General features: G+C 54.6%; 1 protein-coding gene across 1 annotated transcript in view; it reads right to left on the reverse strand.

The window, feature by feature from the left end:
- Positions 1-23,972, reverse strand: part of LOC146869070 (E3 ubiquitin-protein ligase TRIM39-like) — a 183,767-nt gene that overhangs the window by 83,134 nt on the left and 76,661 nt on the right. The window contains exon 6 of the mRNA XM_085653375.1: positions 17,746-17,772. Within this exon, the coding sequence (XP_085509501.1) occupies positions 17,746-17,772 (27 nt within the window). The remainder of the gene's footprint in view (positions 1-17,745; positions 17,773-23,972) is intronic.

Here is a 23,972-nt window from a genome sequence, read left to right on the forward strand (position 1 = left end):
CTACTACCTTTGACGGGACCTGCTGGCGCTGCCGCGGACCGTTGTAACCACCACCTTCATCGGGACCTGCTGGCGCTGCCGCGGACCGTGTACCGACCACCTTCATCGGGACCTGCTGGCGCTGCCGCGGACCGTGTAACGACCACCTTCACCGGGACCTGCTGGCGCTGCCGCGGCCCATCCCAGCTATAACACCGAGCTCGAGGATTGTGAGCTATCCATCATCGCATCTACCAGATTGGTAACCAGACTGTCCCGCTACCCCCTTTCCCAAACCAAGAGACTAGAATCGAGGGGACCCCTGAGTCCAGACCTCCTTGTACCATTCCACCGTACCTTAAGAAATCGCTTATAAAGAACGTTAAATCCTATCCTTGTGTGGTGTACATCTGTGGGGGGGAAGTTACTCGTCTGTGCGATCGCTGGAGGCGGCTCTCCCCGGAGACCTCTCCCCTTATCCTCGGCCGACCCTCCCGGTCCGTCTAACACAGAGTGTGGGTGTCTGTCTATAGAACGGGAGCGTGAGGGCTGTGGAGAGTGTGGCTGTGCAGAGTGTGCGTGGCTGTGTACGGAACGGGGGCGTGAGGGTCCAACACATGGTGGCAGTGTCTTTTTTTTTATTTTGAGATGAGCACAACAACCGTGTTTATTAAGTCAATATACATGAATAATACCAGCCTCTCAAGCCATTATTATAGCTGTGTGGGCCCTGAAGTAGTCTGAATTGTCACACTTGTAGGAGTGCGATGGTTAGGTGTTATGTTGGTACTGCCACTGGCAGCACTGGCAGGGCATGGGTGCTGCATGCTGCAGCGGCCTTCCGAGAAGGACCCTGGCACTTCATGTTTTACAAATTAAGCACTGGTTGCAGAGGTGCTGGTACAATTTTCAATGTGGAGGGGCCAGCCACAGACGTCACCCCAATACACAGGGTCTGGGAAAAATCCAACCGGCGCCTACAAAAGGAGCTTAGAAAATGGCGCCAGTACACCGTAGGACAGAGAGCTTCCCGGTGCAGGATCCAGTGGAGCATTTAGAGAGTATCTCCCGACACAGATATATTACTAAATGTGGTGCGGTAGAGTAATGAGAGATATCAATGTCATCAGACTCCTTAGAAATGACACTTATGTGCAACTAAATCACCCAAAGCAACCACTGGGCTGAAACTCAGTTGAGACTCAGGAGAAGCAAGTTCCTGATCACTTTCAGTGGCTGTGATTGGCTTAAAGCCACGGCTGGAGATCCTGGGGTCTGACATGAACAGGTCCTGTGATCTGACCAACAAGCCACCAACAAGGGCACTAATGATTGGTCCATGGAAGCATCTGACGTGCGTCAGGTGGTCTCAGAGCCACTTGTGATAGGAGTGTGTTCCGTATTTGGGTATTCCTGCACCTAAACACTAAAATATCCTCAACACTTTGGAGAATGAGCTGATTTTGTCTCCGACTTACGGGAATCCTGCAATTCCCTGTTGTTGGAAGGCGTTCCCCGGGGAGGCTGCAGAATGTGTTCCTGACCACCCTGAGGCCCACCTTTCCCAGAGCTAGGCCGAGCAAGAACAGGGAGGCCCTTCCTGGAAGGGTCTCGTACCTAGGATCGCACACGCTGCGCTTACTCTCTTCTTCGGATAGAGGGACACCACACAGTAATTCGTTGTAAGAGAATACACTTTTATCGATGGTTATCAGGGATCTTTATGATCCGGCAGGCAGGTGCAGAATTAATGCCACAAGCGGCAGCGATCTTGTGATGAGGGGTAAAGGGGTAGCGGGACAGTCTTTCAATCAGTGTCTCTGCAAGGTATCCGGCGCCCAGCTCTCAATCCTCGAGCTGAGGGGATGTTGTTTCTCTCGGCGATCTCTGCCGATTCTCTTGGAGGAGCGGGCCGCGAGTCACTCAGCAGGCACCGGAGGTTCTTAGTTCAGGGAGCTGCGACGGCGTCAGCAGGGCTCAGGTGGTTCAGAGTTCGGGGAGCCGCGACAGCGTCCGCAGGGCTCAGATGGTTCAGAGTTCGGGGAGCCGCGACAACGTCAGCAGGGCTCAGATGGTTCAGAGTTCGGGGAGCCGCGACAGCGTCAGCCGGGCTCAGATGGTTCAGTGTTCGGGGAGCCGCGACAGCGTCAGCAGGGCTCGGATGGTTCAGAGTTCGGGGAGCCGCAACAGCGTCAGCAGGGCTCAGATGGTTCGGGTAGCGTTCTTCGGTTCGGGGAGCGATCGAGCCGCGACCAAGTCCGCAGGCTCTCGTCAGTCCAGGTCTTCTCTGCCTCCCGTCCCTTCAGCACCCCTATTTATACTTCCCCTCCTCTTTGAAGTCCGGAGTCCTCGCAGAGAGGGGTCTGGTGCCTGGGGGCGGTGTGTCGGGGTTTTCCCGTCGCTCGGCCCTTTGATCTGTTCAGGTGTGTCCGGGAGGGCTCCAGACGCCCAGCAGGCGAGGCGCCCGCTCACCGGGGGCCTGGTGGTCGATCGAAACCTCCCTCGGGGAAGAGACCAGAGGTGTGACCGGGTCGGCGCCTCTCGGTCTGGTCTGGGATGGGGGGGTTCACTCTCCCTCGGCCAGGCATGCGTGTTGGGGATCTGGTCGGCCCTCGGGATGTTGGTCCACGGGAGCCGGAAGGCCATGTCCACGAGGTTCGGCGTGGTTGTAGTGTAACTTGCTGGTCGGGAGGGCCCACGCCACGAGGCCTGTCTCACACGTGCCCCCCCCAGCTGAAAGGCGGGGAGAACTACCCATCCACATGGGAGTTCTCCTCGCTGAAGCGGAAGAATCGGGACAGGCCGTCCGCGTTGGCGTGGTCCGTCCCGGGGCGATGTTCCACAGTGAAATCCATCCCCTGGAGAGAGATGGACCAGCGTAGCAGCTTGGGGTTTTCTCCTCGCATCTGCATCAACCACCGCAGGGGTCGATGATCTGTTTGCACTCGGAAGTGTGTTCCGAACAGGTAGGGACGTAGCTTTTTGAGGGCCCAGACTACTGCGAACGTCTCTCGTTCAATTGTGCTCCACCGCTGTTCCCGGGTCAGTAACCTTCGGCTGATGAAGGCTATGGGTCGATCTATGCCCGTGTCGTCGAACTGAGAGAGGACTGCCCCTATGCCGTGTTCCGAGGCGTCCGTCTGGACCACAAACTCCCGGGCGTAGTCGGATGCCTTGAGTATTGGCGCCGCGCACATTGCGGCCTTTAGGGTGTCGAACGCCTTCTGGCAGGAGGGAGTCCAGTGTACCCTCTTGGGGTGTTTTTTGGAGGTTAGTTCTGTGAGGGGGCCTGCGATGCTGCCATAGTTCTTAATAAACCTTCGGTAGTAGCCGGTGAGGCCCAGGAAGGCTCGGACTTCCGTTTGGGTTGCAGGGGGTTCCCAGGACAAGATGGCGTTGATCTTCGGCTGGAGGGGGGCGACCTGCCCACTTCCCACCTGGTGCCCCAGATAGGTTACGGAGCCGTGCCCAATTTGACATTTGCTAGCTTTGATGGTGAGGCCAGCCCGGCGCAGAGCCAGCAGGACTTGACGGAGGTGCTGGAGGTGCTAGGCCCATTGGGAGCTGAAGACCGCTATGTCGTCGAGGTATGCTGCGCTGAACCCCTCTAGTCCGGACAGGACCCTGTTCACCAGCCGCTGGAAGGTTGCCGGGGCATTCTTCATTCCGAACGGCATCACCCTAAAGCGGTAGTGCCCATCCGGGGTGGAGAAGGCGGAGCGCTCCTTGGCTCCCTCGGTGAGTGCAATCTGCCAGTACCCACTGGTCAGGTCGAAGGTGCTGAGGTAGCGAGCGGCCCCAAGGCGGTCAATGAGTTCGTCGGCACGGGGGATAGGGTGAGCATCCGCTCGGGTGACCGCATTGAGGCCTCGGTAGTCCACGCAAAACCTCAGCTCGGGGGCAACACCCGGGGTCATTGCTTTCGGAACCAGGACTACCGGGCTGGCCCAGGGGCTGTCGGAGGGTTTGATCACCCCGAGGGCTAACATCTTTGCCACCTCGGTCTGGATGCAGGTTCGGACTCGATCAGGGACCCGGTAGGCCCGATGTCTCACTGGCGGGCTGTCCCCGGTGTTCACGTCGTGGACACACCAGTTGGTGACCCCGGGGGTCAGGGAGAAGAGATCCGCAAACTGCCCTAGTAGCCGGCGGCAGTCGTCGGTCTGTTGGGCTGTGAGGGCGGTTGACAGTCTCACTCCCTCCACGGATCCATCGGTTTCTTTCGCCCCCAGGGGGTCTGGAAGGGGCTCGGTGTCTTCTTCGGCCCCATCGTCGGTGGCCAGGAGTAAACTTAATTCGGTCCGTACAAAGTGAGGTTTGAGGCGGTTCACGTGGAGAACCCGGAGGGGGTTCCTCGGGGACTGCATATCGATGAGATATGTGACTTGGCTGTTCCTCTCGACCACCTTGAAGGGCCCAGTCCATTTATATTGGAGAGCGCAGGGTCTCACCGGGGCCATGACCCAGACTTGTTGGCCCGGCTGGAACTCGACCAGCGTAGCATTCTGGTCATACCAGCGCTTCATTTCTTCATGACTGGCTTCGAGGTTTGCTTCTGCGAGTTCTCAGAATTTTCGGGTCTGGTTGCGGAGCGCCAAGATGTACCGGAACACATCCGGAGGGGTCCCCCGGGGGGTTGTTTCCCACCCCTCCTTGACCAGGCTCAGGGGTCCTCGGACGGGGTGCCCATATAGTAGTTCGAATGGGCTGAATCCCAGGGATTTTTGGGGAACCTCCCGGTATGCGAACAGGAGACATGGGAGGAGGACGTCCCACCTCCGGCGTAGGGGTTCCTCGAGGCCCATGATCATCCCCTTCAGTGTTTTGTTAAAGCGCTCGACTAGTCCGTTTCCTTGGGGGTGGTACGGGGTGGTGAATTTGTACGATACTCCGCACTGCTGCCAGAGGGACTTCATATATCGGGAGATAAAGTTCGTGCCCCGGTCACTCACCTTCGCGGGGGAACCCCATGCGGGAGAAGATCCCCATCAAGGCCCGGCCTACCACGGGGGCCGTCACGGTGCGGAGAGGGATGGCTTCGGGGTAACGGGTGGCATGATCCACTAGGACGAGGATGAACCGGTGGCCCTGGGCGGTCTTGGGGTCCAGCGGCCCCACAATGTCTATTCCTACCCGCTCAAAAGGGGTACTGACGACGGGGAAGGGTTGTAGCGGAGCCTTGCGCTTGCCCCCACTCTTTCCGCTGGCTTGGCACGTGGGGCAGGACTTGCAGTGGGCCTCCACATTTGCTCGCATCTTGGGCCAATAGAAGTGGGTGACGAGTCGTTGGTAGGTCTTATCTTGGCCTAAGTGTCCGGCCAGAGGTACATTATGGGCCAGGCCCAGGAGGAGACTTCGGAAGCGTAGGGGTACCACCAGTACCCGGGCCGATCCCAACTCGGCCGACTTCTGTCCGTGTACAGGAGGCCGTCCTCCCAGTATATCCAGTGGGTGCCAGTCTGGTCGCCTGCTGCTTGGGCCTCGGCCTGTTGTCGGGGTCCGATGAGGGACGGGCAGGTGGATTGTTCTTGGCAGAACTCTTCACGGGAGGGGCCCCCTTCGCAGGGCCACTGGGCCAGTTCTGGCAAGTCCTCGAGGTGGGTCAGGGTTTTGGGTCGGAAGGCACTGACCCTTCGTCGGGAGCGGTCGGCTCGTCCAGAAGGGGGTTGTTGGCCCCTGGTGGTGCATTCTGGATCTCGGGGGTGGTGGCGGTGTCCAGCGGCCGGGCCTCTTCCCCCTCGGAGGGAGGCGCCCTGAGAGTCATGGAGCGCGTGGTGGCGCATACCCATTCGGGTAGACCCATCATCTCGAGATGGGCTCTCCGTTCCACTTGTCTCCACGGGGAGTTCTCGAGGTCGTTGCCCAGGAGGCAGTCCACAGGCTGGGAGGTTCGGACCGCCACCTTTAACTTGCCGGTGACTCCCCCCCACTCGAAGGGGACTAGGGCCATCCGGCAGAGGCTCTCGGAATTGTCTGAGGATATAACGGGGCAAAAGGCGTCAGGCAGGATCTGGTCTTCGGATCTCAGGTGACAATGGACCGCCGTGACACTCGCCCCTGTGTCCCGGAGGCCCTCGATGCGGTGACCGTTGACCGTCACCTGCTGTCGGTACTTCTTCGTATTGGCGGGCAGGGACGTTCCGGGGACCATCTCCCGATCCCCTAGGGAGACCAAGGCCATGGCGGCTGGTTCCCATTCCTCGTGGTCTTCTATCTCTTCCCCCAGGGCTACGGAGGCCATCTGTCGAGCCGGCGGGGTTGTTGTGGCGGTTTGCTGGTACATGGGACTTTGAGGGTCGCTGGCATAGTGTCCGGTCTGTTGGAAGCGAAAACAGGTGATCCTCACTCGGGGCCCCGGCCTCCCTGGTGGCCCGGTGCTGGCCGGAGGTGGAGCTGGAAAGGGCGGAGATGGTCCTCTGGGAGGGCTGAGCGGGGGTCCCCCCGGGAGCTCCCGTTGCCGGCCTTGATTCCCTCCGCCCGTCTGGCGGGGGGTCCCTGACTGTGGCGACCGTAGTCTCCCACGGGGCCCCGGGAGGCCCGGGTGTTCACCCATCGGTCAGCCTGGACGGCCAGTTTTCGAGGGTCTGTGAGTTTGCTGTCCAGGAGGTGCTGGCGTAGCTCTACGAAGCAATTAGCGGACAAGTGTTCCCATGCGATTAGGTCGAACAGCTCCTCAAAGGTGGAGACCTTGCTGCCCTTGATCCACCCGTCCAAGGCCCGGCTGTAGAAGTTTACGTACTCCACCCAGGTGGTACCGGGTATCTTTTTACAGTCTCGAAACCGTTGCCGGTACATTTCAGGGGTGAGCCCATATCTTGCTACTAGAGCCTCTTTCATGTGACTATAGGAGTTCATCACGGTGGAGGGCAGGTCTAGCAGGGTGTCTCTTCCCTCGCTCAGGAACCGGCCCCACAGCCCAGCCCCCCAGTCTTTCTGCGGGACTTGGTGGGAGGTCATGGCGACTTCGTAGGCCTTGAACCATTGCTGAATATCGTCGTTCTTATAGTATTCTTTTACCACATCCTTGGGGATGTGGACTTTTGGTTCCACGGTGGAGGATATGGGTTGTGTTCCCGAGGGTTGGGCCCCCTCCTTCCTAGCCTTGAGCTCGATTTCTTTTAGGCTACGTTCGTGCTCTAGCTGGAGGTTTTTTTCGTCGTGCTCTCTCTGTCGTTTCTTTTCCTCTTTTTCTCCTTGTAGGCGTAACTGTTCCACCGCCAGCTTTTTCTCAGCCAGTTTTAGCTCTCCTTCGATTTTCAGTTTTGCTAGTTCTAGTTCGTGGTGGCGATCTCTTTCTCGGTCCGCTAGTTCCTTTGGGGATAGGCCCCTCTCGGGGGTGCCGTTCCTCCCCAGGTTGCTTCGTGGTTCGTTGGGGGGTTCTCCTTCTGTTTGTGTCCGGGGAGTTTCCGCCTCGACCCATGTTTTTAATGCCCCCTGGAAGTCCTCTTTCGTGCTTAGTCCGGTGGTAGCGATTCCAAAGTCTTTGCAAAATTGTTTCAGTTCTCGGTGCGTATAATATTCTAACTGGTCCTTTTGGAATGCCGTGCTCGGGTTGGTGCCTGCGGCACCTAGGGAAGTTTCTCCTTTCATTCTTCTTGGTAGTGCGTACGCCGTCTACTGTACGATCTCTAGGTGTTGGCTCGGATCCCGTCGCCTGCCACCAAATGTTGGAAGGCGTTCCCCGGGGAGGCTGCGGAATGTGTTCCTGACCACCCTGAGGCCCACCTTTCCCAGAGCTAGGCCGAGCAAGAACAGGGAGGCCCTTCCTGGAAGGGTCTCGTACCTAGGATCGCACACGCTGCGCTTACTCTCTTCTTCGGATAGAGGGACACCACACAGTAATTCGTTGTAAGAGAATACACTTTGATCGATGGTTATCAGGGATCTTTATGATCCGGCAGGCAGGTGCAGAATTAATGCCACAAGCGGCAGCGATCTTGTGATGAGGGGTAAAGGGGTAGCGGGACAGTCTTTCAATCATTGTCTCTGCGAGGTATCCGGCGCCCAGCTCTCAATCCTCGAGCTGAGGGGATGTTGTTTCTCTCGGCGATCTCTGCCGATTCTCTTGGAGGAGCGGGCCGCGAGTCACTCAGCAGGCACCGGAGGTTCTTAGTTCAGGGAGCCGCGACGGCGTCAGCAGGGCTCAGGTGGTTCAGAGTTCGGGGAGCCGCGACAGCGTCCGCAGGGCTCAGATGGTTCAGAGTTCGGGGAGCCGCGACAACGTCAGCAGGGCTCAGATGGTTCAGAGTTCGGGGAGCCGCGACAGCGTCAGCCGGGCTCAGATGGTTCAGAGTTCGGGGAGCCGCGACAGCATCAGCAGGGCTCGGATGGTTCAGAGTTCGGGGAGCCGCGACAGCGTCAGCAGGGCTCAGATGGTTCGGGTAGCGTTCTTCGGTTCGGGGAGCGATCGAGCCGCAACCAAGTCCGCAGGCTCTCGTCAGTCCAGGTCTTCTCTGCCTCCCGTCCCTTCAGCACCCCTTGTTATACTTCCCCTCCTCTTTGCAGTCCGGAGTCCTCGCAGAGAGGGGTCTGGTGCCTGGGGGCGGTGTGTCGGGGTTTTCCCGTCGCTCGGCGCTTTGATCTGTTCAGGTGTGTCCGGGAGGGACTCCAGACGCCCAGCAGGCGAGGCGCCCGCTCACCGGTCGATCGAAACCTCCCTCGGGGAAGAGACCAGAGGTGTGACCGGGTCGGCGCCTCTCGGTCTGGTCTGGGATGGGGGGTTCGCTCTCCCTCGGCCAGGCATGCGTGTTGGGGATCTGGTCGGCCCTGGGGATGTTGGTCTACGGGAGCCGGAAGGCTGTGTCCACGAGGTTCGGCGTGGTTGTCGTGTAACTTGCTGGTCGGGAGGGCCCACGCCACGAGGCCGGTCTCACACCTGTTCTCCAAAGCATAGAAGGTGTAGAAAATGAAGGGGCAGGGTATCAAATTCCATTGCTAATGTGATTTAGGGAGTTATCTGCATAATTCTGTAGCTCGAGCTGTAATAATTCCCATTCCCCACTAAAGACCCCTCTTCAGCAGGCACCAAACCCCCACATAATGGGAAAAACAGAAGAGTGACCTCAAGAAATCATCCAATAATGGACATTTTATAGCAAGCCCCTGATGCATCACTTTTGGTTCCTCCAAAACATCTGTATTTCCAATAGAAATATATTCTGCCCATTGTGTAGTTTATGAAATAGTTTAATTTAGAAACACTGAACCAGAGCATGAATACTGGGTCAGGGGAAGCAGTGGCCTCACAACTGCCCCCCCCCCACCTCCCCAGTGACCCCTCAAAAGGCTGACACATTGATCCTTTAAAGCAGGCACCACTTTCCAGTTTTTCTCCTTTGCAGAACTTAACTGTCAGGTGTGTTAGTCACGTGGTGTCACTGAAAGCAAATGAACTTACAACTCCCACAATGCACCTAGTTTTTAAAGGTAAATCCAGGACAGGGTGCCCTCCTGACATGGGCCATGGTGGGAGATCTGACAACCCTAACACTGCAAACCATGGACAGAGCTGATGCCGAGCCTGACCTATGCTGACCAGCAACACTGCTTCATGACTGTCAATGTAGAGGAGCCAGGGCTGGTAGCAGGGGCAGAGCTGATGCCTAGCCCGGCCTATGCTGAACAGCACCACTGCTCAATGACTGTCAATGCACAGGAGCCAGGGCTGGTAGCAGGGACTGAGCTGATGCCGAGCCCGGCCTATGCTGACCAGCACCACTGCTCAAAGACTGTCAATGCACAGGAGCCAGGGCTGGTAGCAGGGCAGAGCTGATGCCGAGCCCGGCCTATGCTGACCAGCACCACTGCTTCATGACTGTCAATGCACAGGAGCCAGGGCTGGTAGCAGGGGCAGAGCTGATGCCGAGCCCGGCCTATGCTGACCAGCACCACTGCTCAATGACCCTCAATGCACAGGAGCCAAGGCTGGGAGCAGGGACAGAGCTGATGCCGAGCCCGGCCTATGTTGAACAGCACCACTGCTCAATGACTGTCAATGCACAGGAGCCAGGGCTGGTAGCAGGGGCAGAGCTGATGCCGAGCCCGGCCTATGCTGACCAGCACCACTGCTCAATGACCGTCATTGCACAGGAGCCAGGGCTGGGAGCAGGGACAGAGCTGATGCCGAGCCCGGACTGTGCTGAACAGCACCACTGCTCAATGACCGTCAATGCACAGGAGCCAGGGCTGGGAGCAGGGACTGAGCTGATGCCGAGCCCGGCCTATGCTGACCAGCACCACTGCTCAATGACCGTCAATGCACAAGAGCCAGGGCTGGTAGCGGGGGCAGAGCTGACGCCAAGCTCGGCCTATGCTGAACAGCACCACTGCTCAATGACTGTCAATGCACAGGAGCCAGCAGGGGCAGAGCTGATGCCGAGCCCCGCCTATGCTGACCAGCACCACTGCTCAATGACTGTCAATGCACAGGAGCCAGGGCTGGTAGCAGGGGCAGAGCGGATGCCGAGCCCGGCCTATGCTGACCAGCACCACTGCTCAATGACTGTCAATGCACAGGAGCCAGGGCTGGTAGCAGGGGCAGAACTGATGCCAAGCCCGGCCTATGCTGACCAGCACCACTGCTCAATGACCGTCAATGCACAGGAGCCAGGGCTGGTAGCAGGGACAGACTCCTGTGTGCTGACATCAGCAGCCACATACCAACTCATTCAGCCTTCCCTGATCACCCACGAGCTGTGATAAATGTAGAATATAAGGTTACTGTGCTTTTCTGTAGATTGCATTTCATACTGAGGTTTTGTTTTTATTTTTAGTATAATAAAAGTGTAAACTCCACTCCCTGATTCTTGCTAAAGACTATGGCATGAAATGTGTTTTCATTTTTAGGTCTCGCCTTGCGAAAGCAGCGCGAAGCGCTGCTGTCCGCAGCGAGATCTATTGTTGCTGACTTGCCTCGGAAGTGGGACAGGAGATGGGCACGCGCAAGGCTTTTGGCGGATTTGAGCCGGTGTACGCGCATGTGAACACGCACGTGCACACACGCAATGTGCACATCTCCTGTCCCGCTTCCGATAACATGCCAGCCCCGTTGGAGGCTCCGTGTGGGCTATTGTTGGCGTAAAGTGTAATTCTGAGCAACAATAGCCCACACGGAGCCCCCCCAGCCCTTCTTTACTCACCGGGCTGCTCTTCTGGGGGGGGGGTTCCTTCTCACGGCTGCAGCACTTCTGTTGCGGGGCTTCCCTACACTCCTGGGAGCCCCGCGCTGCTGTGGTGGGAGCCCCGCGCTGCTGTGGTCATCCTCGGCCGCCGCATTCTTCACCCGGGCCCCCTCCTGAGACCCGGGGCTTCTCTGCACTCCGGCCGCCAGCGCGGGGCTCTCTCTTCAACATGGGAGCCCCGCGTTAGCACGGCACGCCGGTTTCTGTTCTTGCCGGAGCAGGCCCCGCCCACGTTCCGGGCAAGGGCACCTGACTTCCGGCTTGTTTTTTTTTTTGCAGTTTTATTTAGCGCATATTCGATTGGAAGGTATTGAAGTACTTTACATGAGCACCAATGATGTTACACAAGGACACATTCATTTTTGGTGGTGGGGGGGGAGTTGGTGGGGAGATTAAGTGATTTGCCAAAATCCACAGATGTTGAGTGGACGCGGAGGCTCGAACTCGGTTCCTCAGCTCCAAAGTCGGCAGCTTTGGCCGTAAGGCGACAATCTGTCCCATCCCTTCTCTGAAGCAACATAAGCAAAAGCGGTCTTTCACGCTGATGTTTTCTTAGTCACAGACTCCTCCGCAATATTTTTAAAAATATTTTTTAGCCAGTTGTCTTTATCTCAAAGCGAAACCAAAACATCCATGAACAGATTTGAGTTGTCCCACATTTAGTTCCTGCTTTTGCTTAGACAGCATAGGCCAGAATCTATTTTTAATCATCCGCTCACCCCGTGCCTCCATTAAACGTTAGGCCCACTCTGCTGGCAGCAATTTTGTGTTCGCCTGCTAAGGTGAACTACTGCTTACAAAGTGGAGTGCGAGCCCAGCATGTGAAATCACCAGTTCTCTTGTAAAACGAAATGCTGCCACTCTACATAGCAGGGGTCAGATTGCTTGGCTGATAGGGGTGGCAAATATCACTGTAACAAATTGCAAGGGTGAAAAGTGGCGAGAAACTGAAACGCGAATGGGCCACAGTGGCAGGAGAGAGATTAGCAGAAAGGACTCCAGAATGCCCAGGCAAGCATCACGGAGGCAACTTTGTCGTTTCAGTGAAAAAAGCTCGCACAGGTGGCAACGCTGCCGTTGTCTCCTGATCGCTTGTCTTCCACCGACCGTGAGAAGCAATTCGCATTTGAGACAGGGTCTGGTGAAACATTAATGGGCTAACTTTTCTGCTTCAATGCGGGACATGTATCAGGAGTCCCAAGGCAGACGCAGGAAACTGGGTGACCATCGGAATTTTTTACTTTTGTGTTGTGGCTCTTAACCATACCCTTGATCCGCAAACTGGGCATCAACTTTACCCCTTGACCCTCATGCTAGAGAGGCCAAGCACCCTAAGGTTTACTCGGATACACTGTGTGCGATTTGAAACTTACAGCTCAATAAATCATTGTTCGGGCAGTTCTTTCACTTCTGCACACAATACAATCTGATCGGTAATAGAAGGCATTTCATGTAGCACACTGATCTCTCATGTAACAATCACAACATCTGTGGTTTCCCAAAAGCACCAGAACTAAGCTCATTCTGGTGATTTGTCCCAGTGCAAACAAGCATTTTCAATGCAGTAGGTCTCGCGATTGCGAGGGTTTGAGCTATTGGCATTGTAAATGACACTTCCTTTTATTCATGTGTTGGTATTTAAAACAGATAAATAAAAGGCATTGTCATATACAATGCCAATAGCTTAAACTCTCGGAAATGCGAGACCTATTGCATTGCAAATACTTGTTTGTAGCACCTACCAGTGTGAGCTTGGTAAAGACTAGACCTAGTTCAGTGGGTTAATGCACCTGCTGTGCAATGTTTCAAATGGACGGAAACAGCAAAAAATAGAAAAAACATAACGTAGGATAAATAGAAGTGATAAGAATCTCAAAGCTTCCATATTACTGCCCAGTGCTAAATCAGGAGGTAAAAGCCACTAACAGACATCAACAAAAACGAGGCTCGACATACACTCGCACAGTACACAATTTCACACATTTATAACTCCTCGTCACCTCCAGCCCGTGCAGATGTAATGCAGATGTTTGTGTGCTGTGTTGCAGCTTTACCTTATAATCTGTGTGGGACAAATGTGTCATACAAGCGCTTTTATCTCTAAACTCACAGAGTACAAACTGTAATGCTGCAGAAATAGGGTCCCTGCACACATTTCACGGAGGTCTAATAAGAGGCAATGTGTATGGATGAAAGATGAAAGGCATCACAAGTATTTTGAATTTGACTGAGCTGTTATAGACATAGTTTTAGAAGAAACAAAATGTCTTGGCTAGCACTACAGCTACAAAAATGGTCAGAAGTTGGCTGTCAGACTCTTGACGTTGCTTGTGCTTTTTTGTAATATTTTTGTAAATCTTCATTACAATTTTATAAAGAGGGATGAAAAGATAGAAAGAATCGAGAGGCTTGCAAAGGTAGAGAGAGTTGTTAGATAGACTGGCAGGCAGAGAAAGATAGAGACAAGACAGACAAATAGACCGTTGCATAGAAAGAGAGCTCAATAGAGAGGGAAGCAGGCATAAGGAGAGTTGCCGAAATAGATTGGTAGGTAGACAGACAGACATGGTTGCAAAGATAGAAGGACGGATAGCTGCATGTATACGTAGATAGACTGAAAGATACATAGACAGATAGGTAGGTAGACAGACAGACAGGTAGATAGGTAGGTAGACAGACAGGTAGAAAGAAAGACAGACAGGTAGATAGGTAGAAAGAAAGACTAACAGGTAGTGCTCCAAACCCCACAAGCGCTGTAGGCCCCGAGCAGTGTAAAAGATCCCAGCAGCAGTACAGATCCCAGCAGCACTACAGATGCCAGCAATGCTACAGAACCCAGAAGTGCTATAGACCTCAGCAGCAGTACAGATCCCAGCAGCAGTACAGATGCCAGCAATGCTACAGAACCCAGAAGTGCTATAGACCTCAGCAGCAGTACAGATCCCAGCAGCAGTACAGATCTCAGCAGCACCTCAGATGCCAGCAATGCTACAGATTCCAGCAGTAGTACAGATCCCAGCAGCACTACAGATCCCAGCAGCACCACAGATCCCAGCAGCACCACAGATCCCAGCAATGCTACAGAACCCAGAAGTGCTACAGAACCCAACAGCAGTACAGATCCCAGCAGCAGAACAGATCCCAGCAGCGCTACAGATCCCAGAAGCACCTCAGATGCCAGCAATGCTACAGAACCCAGAAGTGCTACAGACCCCAGCAGCACTACAGATCCCAGCAGCAGTACAGATCCCAGCAGCAGTACAGATCCCAGTAGCACCTCAGATGCCAGCAATGCTACAGACCCCAGCAGTAGTACAGATCCCAGCAGCACTACAGATCCCAGCAGCACCTCAGATGCCAGCAATGCTACAGACCCCAGAAGAAGTACAGATCCCAGCAGCAGTACAGATCCCAGCAGCACCTCAGATGTCAGCAATGCTACAGAACCCAGAAGTGCTACAGACCCCAGCAGCACTACAGATCCCAGCAGCAGTACAGATCCCAGCAGCAGTACAGATCCCAGCAGCACCTCAGATGCCAGCAATGCTACAGACCCCAGCAGTAGAACAGATCCCAGCAGCACTACTGATCCGATTGAAAGGCACAGGTTTAGAACCTTATTGTTATTTCTCTCAATGTTTTGTTATTTTACGGTTGTCTAAAAGGGTTTCTTTGAGTAGTAATACAAATTAATAAATAGAACACCTCCACTTGTGTTACATTTTAAATCCCGAATTTACAGGCAGATTTACTAATCCTTTCTCACTCGGTTTGCGTTAAAACAGGGATGCACACCTGGTGCAAAGTGCTTTTTCGGGTCTTACCTTCCAGTGCAAATCCTGAATAGTGTTGGGTGGTGGCCTGAAAGTAACACTGTAGCACTATGCACTACTTTACGGCAAGGATGTGTCCCATGGGGGAAAGGGGGGGGTTGATGGACGCTAAACCACATCTACTAACTTTCATAGAAAGGGATTTGCATCAGCAGCAGTGCAGACTCCAGCGAGAAGCGCACAGACTGCAGCAGCAGCACAGATACCAGCAGTGGTGCAGACTCCAGTGAGAAGCGCACAGACTGCAGCAGCAGCACAGACACCAGCAGTACTGCAGACTCCAGTGAGAAGCGCACAGACTGCAGCAGCAGCACAGATACCAGCAGTGGTGCAGACTCCAGCGAGAAGCGCACAGACTGCAGCAGCAGCAGCACAGATACCAGCAGTGGTGCAGACTCCAGCGAGAAGCGCACAGACTGCAGCAGCAGCACAGAGACCAGCAGTGGTGCAGACTCCAGCGAGAAGCGCACGGACTGCAGCAGCAGCACAGATACCAGCAGTACTGCGGACTCCAGCAAGAAGGGCATGGACTGCAGCAGCAGCACAGACACCAGCAGTACTGCAGACTCCAGCAAGAAGGGCACGGACTGCAGCAGCAGCACAGACACCAGCAGTACTGCAGACTCCAGCAAGAAGGGCACGGACTGCAGCAGCAGCACAGACACCAGCAGTACTGCAGACTCCAGCGAGAAGCGCACAGACTGCAGCAGCAGCACAGATACCAGCAGTACTGCAGACTCCAGCGAGAAGCGCACAGACTGCAGCAGCAGCACAGATACCAGCAGTGGTGAAGACTCCAGTGAGAAGCGCACGGACTGCAGCAGCACAGATACCAGCAGTGGTGCAGACTCCAGCAAGAAGCGCACAGACTGCAGCAGCAGCAGCACAGATACCAGCAGTACTGCAGACTCCAGCGAGAAGCGCACAGACTGCAGCAGCAGCACAGATACCATCAGTACTGCAGACTCTAGCAAGAAGTGCACAGACTGCAGCAGCAGCACAGATACCAGCAGTACCGCAGACCCCAGCAAGAAGCGCACAGACTGCAGCAGCACTACGAGTAGATCCCACCAGCAGCACAGATACCAGCAGTGGTGCAGACCCCAGCGAGAAGCGCACAGACCACAGCAGCAATACGAGTAGATCCCACCAGCAGCATAGATACCAGCAGTTCTGCAGACTCCAGCAGTGGTGCACATCCCAGCAGTACTGCAGACTCCAGAAAGAAGCGCACGGACTGCAGCAGCAGCACAGATACCAGCAGTACTGCAGACTCCAGCAAGAAGCGCACAGACTGCAGCAGCAGCACAGATACCAGCAGTACTGCAGACCCCAGCAGTGGTGCAGATCCTAGAAGCAGTGAAGCCCCCAGAAACGGCACAGACCAAGCAGCACTACAGATCCCAATACCAGCCGTGCTGCAGATCCCAGAAGCGCTGAAGATCCTAGCAGTGGCACAGACTACAGCAGCACTACTGATCCCAGCAGTAGAGTAGATCCCAACAGCAGTGCAGATTCCAACAGCAGTGCAGATTCCAGCAGCAGTGCAGACCCCAGAAGCCGTGCAGACACCAGGAGTGGCACAGACCACAGCAGAATACAGACCGCAACAGAGGTGCAATCCTAGCAGAGGTGCAGATTCCAAGAGTGGTGCAGATCCTAGAAGCAATGAAAGCCCAGCAATGGCACAGAGTTACAGGCCCCTGCAGCAGAGTTGCAGGCCCCTGCAGCAGAGTTACAGACCCCTGCAGCAGAGTCACTGCCCACTGCAGAAGAGTTACAGGCCCCTGCAGCAGAGTTACAGGCCCCTGCAGCAGAGTTACAGGCCCCTGCAGCAGAGTTGCAGGCCCCTGCAGCAGAGTTGCAGGCCCCTGCAGCAGAGTTGCAGGCCCCTGCAGCAGAGTTACAGACCCCTGCAGCAGAGTCACAGACCCCTGCAGCAGAGTCACAGCCCACTGCAGAAGAGTTACAGGCCCCTGCAGCAGAGTTACAGACCACTGCAGAAGAGTTACAGGCCCCTGCAGCAGAGTTACGGGCCCCTGCAGCAGAGTTACGGGCCCCTGCAGCAGAGTTACAGGCCCCTGCAGCAGAGTTACAGGCCCCTGCAGCAGAGTTACAGGCCCCTGCAGCAGAGTCACAGGCCCCTGCAGCAGAGTCACAGGCCCCTGCAGCAGAGTCACAGGCCCCTGCAGCAGAGTCACGGGCCCCTGCAGCAGAGTCACGGGCCCCTGCAGCAGAGCCACGGGCCCCTGCAGCAGAGTCACGGGCCCCTGCAGCAGAGTTACAGGCCCCTGCAGCAGAGTCACGGGCCCCTGCAGCAGAGTTACGGGCCCCTGCAGCAGAGTTACGGGCCCCTGCAGCAGAGTTACAGGCCCCTGCAGCAGAGTTACAGGCCCCTGCAGCAGAGTTACAGGCCCCTGCAGCAGAGTTACAGGCCCCTGCAGCAGAGTTACAGGCCCCTGCAGCAGAGTTACAGGCCCCTGCAGCAGTGCTCGTTGTCTGTTCTCTCCCAGAGAGCTGCGGTGTGCTCTGATGAGCTCTACTGCCAAAGCATGAATAATACCGAAGCAAGAAAGAAGAGTCCATCTAACCAACAGCAGAGACCCTCCAACATGCTGCACATTGTTAATAAGTGAATGATATCAAATGAATGCACAGAGAGACTCTCAGATACAACTCCTTGAAAACACATAACACAGAGAAATGAAAGAGAATTAAGTGAGGAAACCAAAAGAAGGACAATCTGTAGTTACCTGCAAAGCGGCGGGCCCATTTCCACTCTAGAAGACAAACACAGGAAATTAAAACAGTATAAACACATATGAAAAATACACAAATTTGGATCTACAAACAGGGTTTACTATACAAAAATATATTTTATGTGGAAATGTTCTGAAATCTAATTCACTAAAAATTCACTTCGGTGTCCTGGGCAGTGACGCTGCTTCAGTTCTGCTCCTTGGCACCCTGGCTGGCAGCCAGACCGTTTGGAGCAGCCCTTGAATTCCCTGATTTTTGTCCTTGCGCATTTCTGCGGCACCATATGGGCTTATCTTGGTTCTAGTTTACGTAAAGTTTTGAGGACAACACATACATCAATTGAATGTCATTCGAGATGCTGTGCATCATATGCCAGTGTCTGGAAGGCGGAACACCTACATCCCGTAAGGATACGGTACATTGTACCTGGCCTCCATCACTTACCACTCAGCTGAAATAACGAGCAGATTTATTACAAAAAATCATGCAGCGCAGCACGTCACATTGCTGCGCTGCGTGACAGGGTAAGGGCAGGAATGCACAGCATTTAACATTATACTGCGCATTCCTGTCTTCTCCCTGTACTGGTGCACAGTGTGCTCCCTAACACCAACACAGGTGCACAAGTGCACTATGGTGCAAGCGTGTCTGTACTATAGGCAGGATTGTTTTTGTGCAGGAAGGGACATTGACTGAGGCATTTTCCTTTTTCAATGCGTGCGGCATAATGCAGCACACCTACAGGAAGTAACGAGGAGAAATAAAGATCTTTCTCCTCATTACGCCTCACCTGGTGAGGAGTAGAATTTAGACATTACCAGGTCTACCAGTAATGACAAATCTGAGAATACGGCAAAATACGGGTGGATGCGTGGGAACACCTATGCTCCCCCCCCATAGAATGTCTCCCTGGGGCAGAGTAACGCCACACAGTGATATGCGCTACTTTACTCTCGATGTATCTAGCCACGCAAGGCCACGCAGTGAGCAAACCAGGGGTCACAGCCGACCCCCTATGACTTCCATGGCACTACTATCCCTCGCCTCCCAAGAAGACGGAGCCTGGTAATACAAAATGTGATGGAGACATTTCTGAAGTCTGCCATCTCCATATCATCACAGTGTGTGGTGGGGTCAGTGAGGCTTCGGATTCATCCCACTGAGATGGAAACGTTATTAGAGTGTGAGCTGAGTGACAAAGCCACACACAGGGCTTCTCTCTGCAACACCTGAGGATACATCTAGGTGCTGCATTGCTGCTTCCTCCCTGCACCACCCACTGATGTGAAGGGCTGCCCAATATAAGCCCAATCTGAGCTGAGTGACATAAAGCCACACGCAGGGCTTCTCTCTGCAACGCCTGAGGATACATATAGGTGCTGCATTGTTGCTTCCTCCCCTGCACCACCCACTGATGTGAAGGGCTGCCCAATATAAGCCCAATCTGAGCTGAGTGACAAAGCCACACACAGGGCTTCTCTCTGCAACACCTGAGGATACATCTAGGTGCTGCATTGCTGCTTCCTCCCTGCACCACCCACTGATGTGAAGGGCTGCCCAATATAAGCCCAATCTGAGCTGAGTGACATAAAGCCACACGCAGGGCTTCGCTCTGCAACGCCTGAGGATACATATAGGTGCTGCATTGTTGCTTCCTCCCCTGCACCACCCACTGATGTGAAGGGCTGCCCAATATAAGCCCAATCTGAGCTGAGTGACAAAGCCACACACAGGGCTTCTCTCTGCAACACCTGAGGATACATCTAGGTGCTGCATTGCTGCTTCCTCCCCTGCACCACCCACTGATGTGAAGGGCTGCATAATATAAGCCCAATCTGAGCTGAGTGACATAAAGCCACACGCAGGGCTTCTCTCTGCAACGCCTAAGGATACATATAGGTGCTGCATTGTTGCTTCCTCCCCTGCACCACCCACTGATGTGAAGGGCTGCATAATATAAGCCCAATCTGAGCTGAGTGACAAAGCTACATGCAGGGCTTCTCTCTGCAACGCCTGAGGATACATCTAGGTGCTACATTGCTGCTTGCTCCCCTGCACCAACCACTGATGTGAAGGGCTGCATAATATAAGCCCAATCTGAGCTGAGTGACATAAAGCCACATGCAGGGCTTCTCTCTGCAACGCCTGAGGATACATCTAGGTGCTGCATTGCTGCTTCCTCCCATGCACCAGCCACTGATGTGAAGGGCTGCCCAATATAAGCCCAATCTGAGCTGAGTGACATAAAGCCACACACAGGGCTTCTCTCTGCAACGCCTGAAGATACATCTAGGTGCTGCATTGCTGCTTCCTCCCCTGCACCACCCACTGATGTGAAGGGCTGCATAATATAAGCCCAATCTGAGCTGAGTGACATAAAGCCACACGCAGGTCTTCTATCTGCAACGCCTGAGGATACATCTAGGTGCTGCATTGCTGCTTCCTCCCTTGCACCACCCACTGATGTGAAGGGCTGCATAATATAAGCCCAATCTGAGCTGAGTGACACAAAGCCACACGCAGGGCTTCTCTCTGCAACGCCTGAGGATACATCTAGGTGCTGCATTGCTGCTTCCTCCCATGCACCAGCCACTGATGTGAAGGGTTGCCCAATATAAGCCCAATCTGAGCTGAGTGACATAAAGCCACACACAGGGCTTCTCTCTGCAACGCCTGAGGATACATCTAGGTGCTGCATTGCTGCTTCCTCCCTTGCACCACCCACTGATGTGAAGGGCTGCATAATATAAGCCCAATCTGAGCTGAGTGACACAAAGCCACACGCAGGGCTTCTCTCTGCAACGCCTGAGGATACATCTAGGTGCTGCATTGCTGCTTCCTCCCATGCACCAGCCACTGATGTGAAGGGCTGCCCAATATAAGCCCAATCTGAGCTGAGTGACATAAAGCCACACACAGGGCTTCTCTCTGCAACGCCTGAAGATACATCTAGGTGCTGCATTGCTGCTTCCTCCCCTGCACCACCCACTGATGTGAAGGGCTGCATAATATAAGCCCAATCTGAGCTGAGTGACATAAAGCCACACGCAGGGCTTCTCTCTGCAACGCCAGAGGATACATCTAGGTGCTGCATTGCAGCTTATTCCCTTGCACCACCCACTGATGGGAAGAGCTGCATAATATAAGCCCAATCTGAGCTGAGTGACATAAAGCCACACGCAGGGCTTCTCTCTGCAACGCATGAGGATACATCTAGGTGCTGCATTGCTGCTTCCTCCCCTGCACCACCCACTGATGTGAAGGGCTGCATAAAATAAGCCCAATCTGAGCTGAGTGACATAAAGACACACGCAGGGCTTCTCTCTGCAACGCCCGAGGATACATCTAGGTGCTGCATTGCTGTTTCCTCCCCTGCACGACCCACTGATGTGAAGGACTGCGTAATATAAACCGAATCTGAGCGGAGTGACAAAGCCACACGCAGGGCTTCTCTCTGCAACGCCTGAGGATACATCTAGGTGCTGCATTGCTGCTTCCTCCCCGGCACCGCCCACTGATGTGAAGGGCTGCCCAATATAAGCCGATTCTGAGCGGAGTGACATAAAGCCACACGCAGGGCTTCTCTCTGCAACGTCCGAGGATACATCTAGGTGCTGCATTGCTGCTTCCTCCCCGGCACCGCCCACTGATGTGAAGGGCTGCCCAATATAAGCCCAATCTGAGCGGAGTGACATAAAGCCACACGCAGGGCTTCTCTCTGCAACGCCCGAGGATACATCTAGGTGCTGCATTGCTGCTTCCTCCCTTGCACCACCCACTGATGTGAAGGGCTGCCCAATATAAGCCCAATCTGAGCTGAGTGACATAAAGCCACACGCAGGGCTTCTCTCTGCAACGCCCGAGGATACATCGAGGTGCAGCATTGCTGCTTCCTCCCCTGCACCACCCACTGATGTGAAGGGCTGCATAATATAAGCCCAATCTGAGCTGAGTGACATAAAGCCACACACAGGGCTTCTCTCTGCAATGCCTAAGGATACATCTAGGTGCTGCATTGTTGCTTCCTCCCCTGCACCACCCACTGATGTGAAGGGCTGCATAATATAAGCCTAATCTGAGGTGAGTGACATAAAGCCACACGCAGAGCTTCTCTCTGCAACGCCTGAGGATACATCTAGGTGCTGCATTGCTGCTTGCTCCCCTGCACCACCCACTGATGTGAAGGGCTTCCCAATATAAGCCCAATCAGCTGAGTGACATAAAGCGACACGCAGGGCTTCTCTCTACAACGCCCGAGGATACATCTAGGTGCTGCATTGCTGCTTCCTCCCTTGCACCACCCACTGATGTGAAGGGCTGCCCAATATAAGCCCAATCTGAGCTGAGTGACATAAAGCCACACACAGGGCTTCTCTCTGCAACGCCTGAAGATACATCTAGGTGCTGCATTGCTGCTTCCTCCCCTGCACAACCCACTGATGTGAAGGGCTGCCCAATATAAGCCCAATCAGCTGAGTGACATAAAGCCACACGCAGGGCTTCTCTCTACAACGCCCGAGGATACATCTAGGTGCTGCATTGCTGCTTCCCTGCACCACCCACTGATGTGAAGGGCTGCCCAATATAAGCCCAATCTGAGCTGAGTGACATAAAGCCACACGCAGGGCTTCTCTCTGCAACGCCTGAGGATACATCTAGGTGCTGCATTGCTGCTTCCTCCCCTGCACCACCCACTGATGTGAAGGGCTGCATAATATAAGCCCAATCTGAGCTGAGTGACATAAAGCCACACGCAGGGCTTCTCTCTGCAACGCCTGAGGATACATCTAGGTGCTGCATTGCTGCTTCCTCCCATGCACCAGCCACTGATGTGAAGGGCTGCCCAATATAAGCCCAATCTGAGCTGAGTGACATAAAGCCACACACAGGGCTTCTCTCTGCAACGCCTGAAGATACATCTAGGTGCTGCATTGCTGCTTCCTCCCCTGCACCACCCACTGATGTGAAGGGCTGCATAATATAAGCCCAATCTGAGCTGAGTGACATAAAGCCACACGCAGGGCTTCTCTCTGCAACGCCAGAGGATACATCTAGGTGCTGCATTGCAGCTTATTCCCTTGCACCACCCACTGATGGGAAGAGCTGCATAATATAAGCCCAATCTGAGCTGAGTGACATAAAGCCACACGCAGGGCTTCTCTCTGCAACGCATGAGGATACATCTAGGTGCTGCATTGCTGCTTCCTCCCCTGCACCACCCACTGATGTGAAGGGCTGCATAATATAAGCCCAATCTGAGCTGAGTGACATAAAGCCACACGCAGGGCTTCTCTCTGCAACGCCCGAGGATACATCTAGGTGCTGCATTGCTGCTTCCTCCCTTGCACCACCCACTGATGTGAAGGGCTGCATAAAATAAGCCCAATCTGAGCTGAGTGACATAAAGACACACGCAGGGCTTCTCTCTGCAACGCCCGAGGATACATCTAGGTGCTGCATTGCTGTTTCCTCCCCTGCACGACCCACTGATGTGAAGGACTGCGTAATATAAACCCAATCTGAGCGGAGTGACAAAGCCACACGCAGGGCTTCTCTCTGCAACGCCTGAGGATACATCTAGGTGCTGCATTGCTGCTTCCTCCCCGGCACCGCCCACTGATGTGAAGGGCTGCCCAATATAAGCCGATTCTGAGCGGAGTGACATAAAGCCACACGCAGGGCTTCTCTCTGCAACGTCCGAGGATACATCTAGGTGCTGCATTGCTGCTTCCTCCCCGGCACCGCCCACTGATGTGAAGGGCTGCCCAATATAAGCCCAATCTGAGCGGAGTGACATAAAGCCACACGCAGGGCTTCTCTCTGCAACGCCCGAGGATACATCTAGGTGCTGCATTGCTGCTTCCTCCCTTGCACCACCCACTGATGTGAAGGGCTGCCCAATATAAGCCCAATCTGAGCTGAGTGACATAAAGCCACACACAGGGCTTCTCTCTGCAACGCCCGAGGATACATCTAGGTGCTGCATTGCTGCTTCCTCCCCTGCACCACCCACTGATGTGAAGGGCTGCATAATATAAGCCCAATCTGAGCGGAGTGACAAAGCCACACGCAGGGCTTCCCTCTGCAACGCCCGAGGATACATCTAGGTGCTGCATTGCTGCTCCCCTGCACCACCCAATGATGTGAAGGGCTGCCCAATATAAGCCCAACGTCATTGCATCTCTCCTGTACCTCAAGAGTGTTCCTGGCTGCTCAACCT

Source organism: Triturus cristatus, chromosome 1_1 (genome assembly GCF_964204655.1).
Source record: "Triturus cristatus chromosome 1_1, aTriCri1.1, whole genome shotgun sequence".
NCBI classification, from domain to species: Eukaryota; Metazoa; Chordata; class Amphibia; order Caudata; family Salamandridae; genus Triturus; species Triturus cristatus.